Genomic DNA, 12320 nt, shown 5'->3' on the forward strand with positions numbered 1-12320 from the left:
AAGATCCTGCATGCAGTGCGGTGCGGCACCAAAAAAAAAAAAAAAGAGAGAGACACACACACTTGTGAACATGTTCTAAGGTTTCTGCAGGATACGTTCCTGGGTGTAATTGCTGGGTTAAGGGTAAATATATTCAGCATTTACTTAGATCTTGCAGAAACGCTGCATCAGTTTGCACACCCACCAGCAATGTGTGAGAGATCTGGGTAAGGTAGAATTTACTAGTTTTTGTGAACCTCATAGATCAAACAACTGTTTGAATTACATTTCAATTATAAATGAGATTGCACATTCTTTTTCATATGTTCTTTGGCCAGTTGTATTTCTTTCTCTGGAATTTATATTGATGTAAGGTGTGAGGTAGGAATCAAACTTTGTTTTCCACATCTGACCCAGCATGCTTTCAAGCTTTCCTCTCCTTTGCAATAGTTCTAACCTTTGTATAGTCAAAGTTGTCCATCTCTCCTTTATGGCTCCCATCTTTGATGTCATGCTGTTTGACACTGCCTCTGTTGGACAGAGCTCTTTATGCCTGGCTATGCTGGGCCTCCGTTGCTCAGGGCCTCACTGGAGTTCTTGTCAGAAGCTTCTCTTGTTTAAGGAGCAGCCCAGGGCCCCCTCCCTTAGCAGAGAGGCAGGAACGGGATGGCTGTCTCTAAGAAGGATGGTGGACCTGTAAGCTTTGTGACTGACATGTCTAGGACCCACGTTTATCCTCTCTGCTTTTTCTTTTTAAAATTTTATTATTTGGGGACTTCCCTGGCAGTCGAGTGGTTAAGACTCTGTGCTTCCACTGTAGGGGGCACAGGTTCGATCCCTGGTCAGGGAACCAAGATCTCACATGCCACGCAGCGCGGCCAAAATACATAAATAAATAAAATCTTATTATTTTATTTTTAATCTTCATTCATTCCTTTCTGTTATCTTGCCTACGTTTATTTTGCTTTCTGATTTCTAACTTCTTGACATGAACACTTAGTTCATTTAATTCTGCTTTCTTTATGTTAGTAAAAATTCACTTATGGTTATGATTTTCCTTGAATAAAGCTTTGACCACCCTCCACATGCACAATTTTTATATTTTTTCACTGTCATTAACTTCAAAATAGTAATTGCAGTGTGGATTCTCTTTTTCACCGAAGAATGACCTATGATAGTTCCCTTCCCTTCCGTTTCCTTGTTCTGGTGGCTAGATTTCTAAACCTTTTGTTAATAACATCTGGTCTTAACGGCATATAATTTCTGCTTTAAGTTTTTCATTGAGATATAATTCATAGAACATAAAATTTACCATTTAAAAGTCAAACACAATTTAGTAGTTTTAGTGTATTTACCACGTTGTGCAACCATCTCCATGATCTAATTTCAGAGTATTTCCATCACCCAATTTCTGTTTTTAAAATACTTATTGAGAAACCCACTCACATTAAGTCAAGTAAAAAGGGGAACACTCTCACAGAAATGAAGTGGAAGAACAATAGCTGGACTTCAGAGGAAAAAGAAAGAACCAGGAAGCTACTCTAGGGCTGGGAATCTCTTATTGAACCTCTTTCTTTTCATCTACTCCAATATCTACTCTGTAGATTAGTTTCATTCACTTGAACATGGCTCAACATGACCACCAACCCCAATTTTACGTAACTCTTTAGATCCACAGTTTGCCACAGTTTTTTGTGTCCTAAAATCCTTATTTCCTAAAGGGTCTGATTGCCGTAAGTTGGGTCAGGTGTTCACTCCTGATCCAATCACCTGTGGCCATAATGGATGGTTACTTGCTCACCACCCCCCCAGCTGGGCTAGGAATGGGGTCAGGTTCCCTTAGAAAGATTATATGGGAAGAGATGTGATGTCCAGCATATCTAATACAATGGCCTGAAATAGGATCCATTTTTAGGAATTATCCATGAGCACTGGAAAAGAAGGCCTTCTCTATGGGCACGATCTGCATGTACACACACAAGCACAGGTACGCACCCACACTTACTTAAGAACAGAGCAGTGCTATTAACTGCTGTAAGACTCTTGAACAGAGAGACGGTGGGTGATTGTGTTGTGGTCTAGCCAGCCTGTTAGTAGCATGATGGGAAGTTGAGTGGAGGTGCCCCTGTAGGAACTAGACATTCCCGCTGCCCATCAGCCTGGGAAGAATTGGACCTGGGAGAGAAAGTGAGGACTTGGAGCAGGGGCTGGTGTAAGGGGCTTTATTTATTTTAAAATTTATTTCATTGAAGTATAGCTGATTTACAATGTTGTGTTAATTTCTACTGTACAGCAAAGTGATTCTGTTATTTATACATATATATGTATATATATACACACATATGTATGTGCGTGTGTGTATACATATATATATATGTATACACACACACACACATTCTTTTTCATATTCTTTTCCATTATGGTTTATCACAGGGTACTGAATATAGTTCCCTGTGCTATACAGCAGGACCTTGTTGTTTATCCATTCTACATATAATAGTTTGCATCTGCTAACCCTAAACTCCCAATCCATCCCAGTATAAGGTGCTTTAGAGAGAGGAAAAGGTAGCTCCTGTCCTTTCTGAATCCTGAAGGGCACTTCCTCCCATCCTTTGACTGATGACCAGAGCTAGCCAGTCACCTGTGGTAGATTTGGCTGTGCTGTGGCTCCTGCCTGCTCTGCCTTGACCATCTGACAAGCCTTGATGAGCTGCCCAGTCCAGCCCTGGTTGTGTCATGTGCAGTAAGAGGAAGGCCTATGTCCATACCCAGCCTGCAGGGCAAAGGGAGCACAAGGCCCCCAGGGAGCATGACATGGTCCACCCGGAAGGGGACCCTCAGGGACGGGAGGCAGGCCTAGGAGAGTCAAGGTCTGGGAGGGTCAACTTCCCTCCTTCTCAGGAGGTTCTCTCTCCATAGGCAGTCTCGGCGAAGGGGAGCTTTGTCATGAAAGCTTCCTTACAACTCTGCTGTTCATTTTTTTTCAAATAACCTGCTGGTAAATGAGAAGGATGTCACCTGCCTTCCGTTACAATTGCTCAATTCTCCACACATTTCTAGCAGTGCTTGCCTTATGTAATTTCTGGTGGGATTTCGTACAGAAAACTGTTTTAACTGCAAATTACACTCTTAAAAAAAAAAATATATATATATATATATATATTTGGCTGCGCCAGGTCTTAGTTGCAGCATGCAGGCTCTTAGTTGTGGCATGTGGGATCTAGTTCCCTGACCAGGGATCGAACCCGGGCCCCCTGCATCAGGAGCGTAGAGTCTTAACCACTGGACCACCAGGGAAGTCCCACAAATTACACTCTTTATCCGCAGAAAATATTGATCCATAAAATGACATTTGGTCCAGTTAAATTTTTTGTCTTGAATTGCATTGCCTAATACTAAATGACCCTGATTTTCTGGTCTCATCTGCTTGGTATACCCGTGCTCATTCTTTTCCATGTAACCTTTTTTTTAGATCGGTTGTTTTTGGATGTTTTTCTCCACTTCTGTATGGGAAACGTCTATACCACTAATGGATGAGGGGCATCTTGCCCGGCAGGGTAGCTGAGTGGTTGAGCAGGTGTGCTGGTGTGACCCACAGCACACCTCTGTGGGGCTCTCCCGGCACATCTCCTGCCCAGTTGTCATGGATGCTGTGCTGCTCAGCAGTTCTGGGCTGACAACCTGCAAACTCATGGGTCTCCCAAGTAGCTTTGTAAACATGAACTTAACTCATGGCTAGAAAACATCAGTTAACAACTCAGGGAAGCATCACATGAAGAGACAGTGAGAGGCTGTCGCCACCGGGGAGTCAGTGGTGGGCAGTGGTCAGGTTGGAAAGGAGGGGAGAACCATCACCTGGTTCTTCACCTTCACCTCTGTGAAAACCCAAGAGAGAAGCAGAGCAGGGGAGGGAGGGGGAGAGACAGACAGACTGACCTGGAATCTAGCTTTGCCTGGAGCCAGATGCAACTTGGGCTTTTTCAGTTTTGTAGGTCAATAAATTCTCTTTTAAATTAAGTTAGCTTAGAGTGGGTTTAACTTGCAACTGAAGAAATCCCAGTAAATCCAGGGCAGCGCCTCCAAAGTTAGTCTGGCACTTCACTGAGCATGAGCAAAGCTCCGTACCGAGAATCCCTAGAAAGGAGAATAACAACTTGGCAACGGCTGCAGCTTAATGTCATCTGTGGCTTGACTGGACACTGTCAGAAGTCTCTTTGATTTTATTTCAGGGATTTTTACATATTTGCTTTCCATATACCTTTCGTATTGACGTGATGAGACAGAACTACGACATTTTTTCGAACTATTGGAGCCAAATTGTTGCATAAACTTGGGTCAGAATTGCTTTCAGCTGGAAGAGACCGCACAACAACAAACATATTCTCTCTCATCCTCTCCCTCTCCCTCTCCCTCTCTCTCTCTTTCACACACACACACACACACACACACACACACACGCACGCACGCACGCACGCACTTCCGGAGGTTGCCCCGTGGCAGCAAGACTGCTGCGGGAGTGCCAAGCATGGTGCTCTCTCACCACAGTCAAGAGGAACAAGTGGGGGCTGGGGCAAAATCCCTTCCCCAAGGCCTCCCAACAGGCTTAAGCTGAATTCTCTCTAGCCAGAACTGGGTCACACAGGTACCCTGACTGTGGGAGGGGCTGGAAAAGTGAACATTCAGCAAATAGAAATGAGATTACCGAGACGGATTTAAACCAATCGTGACTTTCCTCAGGAGCTAGTGTAAGGTCCTATCTTTCTTGAGATTAAAGTATCTCCAGTCGTCACCTGCAAAAAAATTGGATTCTGTTAGCAGGGAAGGCGAGTGGGTGGGAAAGGGTAGTAAGTGACAGGGTCCACCATATAGGGCACACAGGGCCATGTTTACATTTGGCCTCAATCCGGAGGCTGGTTTTGTTTTTGTTTTTAATAGAAATTACCATTTTAATTAAAATGCAGACTGGAGAACTTAGTATATGAAGAGGAAACACCAGGGGCTTAAAATCCTTGAAAACATCAGAATTTAAAGCCAGAGCCTGGGTTTTTAACCGGGTGGCTTACTGCTGATTGGTTGAGTAAATTTGTTTGTTGAATGAATGAACGCGTGCCTACCACGGTGACAGCTTTGGGGCTGGTGTGTCAGAAGAGCTGAGCTGGTCTGGCTCTGCCACCACTTCCTGTGCGATTTCAAGCTGACCTCTCACAGCTTCTTTCTCAAATGAGGAGGCTTGGCTGGTTGAACTGTGTCTCCCTTCCGTTCTAAAAGGCTTGAGTTCAGATTGCTATTGACCTCTGTGACCTTCTATTGTTTACTCCTGGGTTAATCTCAGCAGGCAGCCTTTCCAGCCAAGCAAAAGCAGTGTCAGAGCAGCAGCACGGGGCTCAGACGGACAGAGCGCAACACAGCCAGCCTCTCCAGGCCGACTTTTTGGAGTAAAGGCCCAAGCAATCAATGTTGCTTAGGTAACGCTGTGAGACAGGAGAGGGCGAAAGCATCACCCACAGGCTCTAGAGGGAGACTCAGTGGCTGCACAGGCCTTGGGAGCACCCAGTTCTGCTGAGCCCCACGCTGATCCAGTTTTCTCTCCGGCCTCAAGGATGATGAGGGCTGAGTCTGGGTCCTGGGTCCTGGCCCCGGATTCCTCAGAAGGCAGTCTGGGGGCTTTAGGGGGGATGTGTCAAGATGCTTTCAGGCCGGAACAGACGGGCCTCGAAGATTGGTTACATCCAGCTCCCACCAAAGTCTCCCTTCTCTAATTCATGAGACAGCCCTCAGCACTAGGAAAGTGGCTGAGAAGGGGGCACAGCAGTAAGTGGCAAACCAGCGATGTGAGGGAGGAAGCGCAAGACCCCAGGATGGGCAGACGTCGGCCTCGTGTTTTGTCAGAAGCAGGTCCAGAGGCAGGCAAGGAGGAAACCGGGCCCTGGATGGGTAGCAGCCCCGTGAGACCCCTGCCTTCCTCCCCTCGGCTGGCTGCACACAGGTCCTGTGAGCCACAAGAGGTGAGGGGTGCCTGGGATGCAGCTGGGGTGTGTGGCTGGAGAGGAGCTGACCGGGCAGAGAGCGTGTATGTGCACAAACCTCTGAGTAGCTGTGCAGACGGACAGGCCCAGGGGGCAGGGGCTGAGCATAAGCCCCCCAGACCATAAGCCCGAGGGGAGGGGCATCTCCTGCACGGCTATAGTCAAGGCAGGAGGTGCAGCTGGGAGGGGTATCGGAGCTAAGAACCATTCTGATTCCTTTCTACCCTGAGGACGTGGGATTCTAGAAATTCATCAGGATGGACTTGATAGAAACTCCAGGTATCATCTTCGTAAGAGAGGCAGAAGGAAAAAAAGAAAAGTCCACACACAAGTGTACCTTTTTATATAGAATTTGTACAATATATTTCTCTTCATTTGCATATTTTACCCACAACTTAACATCCTTTATACAGGCTGAACTTACTCAGCTGATATAATCAAAATTCTTTCCTTCAACCAAATAAGAAAAATTCAAAATCGTAAACCTGTAAGAAAACAAATTAAAAACGATGATGAAAATAAGTCACTCCTCGTTAGGAACAGCGTCTGTCTGTACAATATACATGGTTTGGAACAGATTTCTTTATAGATTAGGCACATGTTTCCACAACACCTTCATTCCTGCCAGTTTTATCTCATTCCAGGCAGTCCTGCCTAAGAAGGATCAGAGGGATGTTGGTCTTGATGGAAATCGCGCTTTCGGATGCTGTTGGCCCAGCTGGAGACCAGGGGAGCGGGGCCTGGCTCAGCGGCGCCACCCAGTGGCTGGAAGCAGAGGCGGGTGCGATGCAGGGGAGCTGGGCCAGGCAGGGCCCTCCCAGGAGAGAGCAGCAGTTGTGTGTGAAGGGGAAACCGAGGCTTATTCTGTGCAAACTGAACACAGAGAGACCAGAATAGCAAGGGTGGTGTACACAGAGAAGCTATGAGGAGACCAGCGTTTATTTACAGTTTATCTTCCAGGAGGGAGCATGGGGAGCAAAGCTGGTGGCTGCTGTCAGTTTGAGGCACGGAGGGGTATCGGGGAGGTGGGGGGCATGGCGAGGGTAAGCACTGAGTGCACCATCTCCATGCTGACCTTCCGTGGAGCCCCTCAGTGAGCCCGAGCCCGCAGTAGGGACCTCTCCTCCCGAGCACAGCGCTTCTCTGTGAATTCCCTCCTCACTGAGAGACCCACTCGGGTCTGGGTGGTACGGAGTGTAGGCCCTTCTCTGGGGATGCAGGCAGAGCAAAAGATGAGAAAGCGGCTTCTACCAAGCCAGCAGCGCCTCACACCTCAACACCGTGGGACACCAGGCCATGCCCGGGCCTTTCTGACACCAGGGTGATGGGCTTCAGGTCACCGAGCTTCAGGACCTGTCCTGTTTGTTTCTGTCTCCTTTGAATTCTTCCCTCCATAATGGCTCCACATGCAGCTTGGGGCTGGGCTGAGAATCCAATTCTAGGGCTGCAGAAGGTCGCTGCACCTTGGCCTCCTGACCCAGAAGGCAAAAGTGCTCTTGCGGTGAGATGCTCCTGGGACCAGGAGTCTTGGGCCCTGCAGAGGGGGCTTCCGAGGCCATGGCAGTGCTGATCTGCTCAACTTGGCCCTGGGTATGATGAGCCTTCCTTGGGTTTGGCCCTGTGTGGGGGGACATGCTCGGGCCCAGACCCCCGCCCTTAAATGGCAGCTGGCTCAAACATTCTTCAAATGGCGAGTCCCACTGAGGCTTATCCATGGCACAGGTGCCAACCCAGCCTCACACTCCAAAGCGTGGCTTTGGAAAGAGAATAGTAATCAGCACTTCAGGGCAAGACTACAACCATTTAAAAAAAAATGTGGAAAACAGCATTCATTAGAACTAATGTAGTTATTGCCAGACAAGTGACAGCCAAGTAACCACGGAGAGTCCCAGAGGTGGACGTGATGGACTACCACGACCGTGGAGCAGATATACAATCATGTGGTTTTGTTTGTTTTTACTTCTAAGGTAAGATATCCTGTGATTACATTTCAAACCTTTAGGTACAGAAGCTAAAGAGTATTCTTCAAGTTCTGCTACTTTCACACAAACCAGTTTGTCCCCCGGAATGACCGATCCACTGGTCAGGCCCCCGAGCTTCTCTCAAGGGAGTTGGTGTGGTTCTTTCTAAGAACATGAGGTGTGAACCGAAATATGTTAAAACAACAACTAAAACAACGCAGCTGTGCTGGGAGCAGGGCACAGGTGGACGTGCACGGCGGCCTGCAGGCTGTTCCCAAGGGCACTTGTTCTCACCAAGGATTTCTCCGGGACGGCCGAGGCTATGCAGGGGGCCAGTGCGGCAGTGGGTTCCGTACTGAATGGTGGGGACCAGGTGGCAGCCCCGAGGGGCTCTCACTGGTTTTGGTTTGGATGACCCAGTCTCAAGAAGCAAAAGCAAAGGAGGAGCTCCCAGGCTGCTGCTGGAGGTCCTGCTGAGAAAGGTGGCTCAGGGCGGACCCTGTCTTCCCCTGAAGGTCAAGTGCAGGCAGTTCCAGCTCAACGGAGACAGATTCCTTTCCAGAGCGGCTGCAGCCAGGTCTTCTTGGGGCTGTGGCTTCTGCAGGGACAGACCCTGGAGGAGGCTGGCCTCTGAACAACCTTCTCAAGGGCCTGCTGCCTGCCCTTTCTGAATAATTTTGCACTGGTCTGCTTATTCTCACATGCTATGGTACGTGCGGGTGCCTGGCCTGTGACACGGGAAGTTCTTGGAGACATGGCGGCTTGGCATTCTAGTTGGGGTGGAAGGGGGAGCTCAAGGAGAGCCAGGCACCAACGCCACAGGAATCTTCCCGAATGAGTTTAGACATCTGCTCTAAGATCCTTGTGGACAGATTAGCTAGTTCCATGCACACCATACCAAGGGCTAACACTCAACATTCCAGAGGCGGGTGGCCTTGTTTGGGTAGTTGATGGCCAGGCTGATAGCAGCAATGTTCTGCAGAGCCTGTGGAGGGAGAAAGAGTCATCACCAACGTCAAGAACCGGTCACCTGCTGGGTCACTAACTGACAGAACAAGACCCTCAGCTGAGCACCTGAGGAGGGAAGGGGAGAGGCAGACGCGAGCCAGATGTGGTTCCCCTCACCAGGGGGACCACAGTCTAGAGTGAAAGACAAAGCTATCAAGAAAGTCCACATGGAAACTCCAAACGTAGGCAGAATCATCACTGTCCCGAGAGAGGAGCAGGTGCAGTTCTGGGGGCTCAGAGGGCACATCTGCGGGGGGGTCTGGGAAAGCTGTTTAGGGAATGGGGACAGCAGCACTAAAGTGCAGAAGGGAAGAAACAAACAGCCAGTGGGGGGCCCCCCCGGGAAGCAATGCTGGGAAGGCAGACGCCCTGGAGCCAGGCCAAGGCTGGTCTCCAAGCCAAGGCAGCAGGAGCCGGGGGCAGGGGCTGGGGAAGGAAGAGGCGGAAGCAGGGAGAAGAAGCAGAGTGCCGGTCCAGCAAAGTGGACAGGCTGCAGGGAGGGTCAGAATGAGGATTAGGAGACCGGACACAGCGGCAGGTGAGGGAGGAGCCACAGCAATATGTGATGCGGTGTCAAAGCTTCCGGTGTCAAAACGGTCAAATGTCAAGATTTCACTGTGTGAAACCTTGGGACACCACGGGTGGTGATGGCAGGGCTGGCAGGCATCCGTCGGGAGGGGAGGGAGTTTCCACTCTGCCTTCGGGGTCAGGACGATTCACACAAACCCCTCTGTAGTGGATGGGGAAGCCCGCTTCTAAGCAGGCACTCTGACCCTTTTTTGTAGGAGGACCGTAGGTTCACTGAGAAAACTTGCCAGGAACAGAGTGCAGGGCGCTGGCCGGGAGTCCCAGCTGGATGCCCCTCAAGTGAGACTGCGGGCAAATCTTTCCCTTCTCTGAGCCTCCGTGTCCCCATCTGTCCACTGTGGACGCAGACCACACACTCTACGATGTTCAAGGAGTCTGTGAGCCTAAGGTTCTCAAAATATAGTCTGGAGCCTGCGGGTTCCCCAGACCCTTTCAGGGGCTCCGTGTCGTGGAAACAATTTTCATAATAATACCAAGACATTATTTCTCTTTTTTCACTTTCATACTCTCACGAGTATACAGTGGAGTTTTCCAGAGGCTGCTGTGTGATAGTAGAACAACTGAAAGCAGAAACAGATCTGCGAATCCAGCTGTCTTCTGTTAAGGAAGACATTAAAGAGATCTGCAAAAATGGAACACAATGCTACCCTTCTCAAAAATTATTTTGTTTTGAAAAATACCGTTGTTTTTCACAACTGTAGTATTAAATAGAATGAGATTATTTTAAAAAACAAATTGATAAGTGTTTAGCATTTAATTTCTAACTTAATTTCTAAATTTAAAATCTAATTTAATTTCTAACAGTATATATCAATATATATAATGCATATAAACAAAAGCTTTTGGGGATCCTCAGTAATTTAAAAGCACAAAGGGGCCCTGAGACCCAATAGCTGTCAGAGAGGAGTTCTCCTACCAGGGAAGAAAGTTACATCCAAAAATATCTGAAATCCTCTATGGAAACTTCAGGGATCAGCCAAACTATAAATTTAAGGCACTGGTTGTTCTGGTGTAAAAGCCACAAATTCTTGCTAGTGTCTACTGACCCCACAGTTTAATACGAACGACACTGATAAATGGGGCTCCGTTGCTCTCTGTGACACCAGTAGGAAGTGGCTGACTGGGAACAGAGCTCCGTGTAAAGCTGGGGTGGAGTCTGCACGGGTGCCGGGGGAATTTCGGCCGCCCGGGGAGGGCGTACCTGCGCCGCGCAGCGCAGAAGGTGGTCGTCGGTCGTTAAGGCCAGCAGGTAATCCTGCAGCAGGCCGAGCTCCTGCGGAAAGAGCGGAGGGCAGCTGTCAGAGGCCACCTGCTAGCGGACACCCACCCACTACCCACGACCCAAGGCCGCAAAAGACTCGGGTGGGACACTGCTGCCCACTCTGCCAGACATCTCACTGCCTGCTTTCCTTGGGAGCCATGGAAGGAGCAGGACGGTGGGGAACCAGGTGTCCTGACTCACCGCAGTCTCCTCACTATAAAACGAGGGCTTAAGCTAAAGAGTTCTGAAAGGCCCTTTCATCTCTCACAGTCAATGAGTCTATTGTGCTGAGGGGAGGGAAAAGAGGAAGAAGAAAGAACCTGTTGGTTTATTTTCCCAAACTCACTGCTGTCAAGGGTCGATCCAGGGCAGTTTCCTTCCCCCTTTGGCATCAGGCCTGAGCAAACAAGCAATCCTGGGGAGGGCCTGGCTCCCTGGGGCGGGAGAGAGGGGAACCCCGGGCCCCAGGCCACGCTTGTCTCCCTGTGAGGGTTTGCCAAGCCCCCACGACACCCTGGGCTCTCAGAGGGCTGTGACCTGAGGCCCAGCGCTGGCCCCAGGCAGCAGACGAAGCAGAGGCCCGGAACCTGGTGGGGAGGTAGGACAGGCCCTCACCTGGGCGCGGTTCTCAGTGACAAAGAAGAGCTCGGTAAGGGCGCGATGCAGGGGCAGCAGGATGCCAGGCTGTGTCACGTCCTCAAACAGGCTGTACTCCATCTGGGTGAAGAGCTGCCACAGGGGCTTCAACAGCATGAGGTCACAGAGGTCGCTGTGGGAGAGGGGTATGGTTTGCTGGGATCACGCCCATCAGATGTCAGACAGACAGAGGGTAGCTGCCGGGCACTGCAGCTCCAACACTCCCCACCCCCCCATCCAGTAAAGGCAGGACAGGACAGTTCCAGTCACCTCACACTCCCCAAAACAGCCCCAAATATTCACCAATGGCAAATAAAAAAAAGGGGCAGCATCTCAACTTCAAACCAGGACTCCGGGGAAAAGGATATCCTCAAGCACATTCATGTAAATCAACTGCACATCTTTAAAAATGGTTGTTAAAAACTTCCAGTGACAGCGGAAAAAATCTCAAGATAAACGTTAAGTGGAAAAGAGCAAGATACGCAACATAAAATGTAAACATTTAAAAACTGTATATGTAGTATTGTGTGACCATATTAAAAACAATAGTAAATAAACATATCAAAAATGTTATCAGGGCTTCCCTGGTGGCGCAGTGGTTGAGAGTCCACCTGCCGATGCAGGGGACACGGGTTCGTGCCCCGGTCCGGGAAGATCCCACATGCCGCGGAGCGGCTGGGCCCGTGAGCCATGGCCGCTGAGCCTGCGCATCCGGAGCCTGTGCTCCACAACGGGAGAGACCACAACAGTGAGAGGCCTGCGTACCGCAAAAAAAAAAAAAAAAAAAAAAGGCAAATGACCTAAAGAGACATCTGTCCAAAGAAGGCATACAAATGGCCAACAGGTACATAAAAAGGTGTT

At 49.1% G+C, this 12320-nt stretch overlaps 1 protein-coding gene and 1 non-coding gene across 5 annotated transcripts in view; both read right to left on the bottom strand.

The window, feature by feature from the left end:
- Nucleotides 1–3203: 3203 nt before the first annotated feature.
- On the bottom strand, nt 3204–3276 carry TRNAR-CCU (transfer RNA arginine (anticodon CCU)). Its single transcript has one exon. It is a non-coding gene; the product is annotated as a tRNA-Arg (tRNA).
- A 3056-nt stretch (nt 3277–6332) lies between these two features.
- Nucleotides 6333–12320, bottom strand: part of ZZEF1 (zinc finger ZZ-type and EF-hand domain containing 1) — a 113364-nt gene continuing 107376 nt past the window's right edge. For 2 of the 4 annotated variants that reach the window (XM_059997257.1, XM_059997256.1), the window contains exons 53-55: nt 11439–11592; nt 10764–10835; nt 6333–8951 (exon numbers count right to left, since the gene is read on the bottom strand). In XM_059997257.1, coding sequence (XP_059853240.1) covers nt 8871–8951; nt 10764–10835; nt 11439–11592 — 307 coding nt within the window. In that variant the 3' untranslated portion in view covers nt 6333–8870. Of the gene's footprint in view, nt 8952–10016; nt 10836–11438; nt 11593–12320 lie in introns of those variants that run through there. The other 2 variants (XM_059997255.1, XM_059997254.1) reach the window with 1 other exon arrangement.

This window comes from Delphinus delphis, chromosome 19, assembly GCF_949987515.2.
Source record: "Delphinus delphis chromosome 19, mDelDel1.2, whole genome shotgun sequence".
NCBI lineage: Eukaryota > Metazoa > Chordata > Mammalia > Artiodactyla > Delphinidae > Delphinus > Delphinus delphis.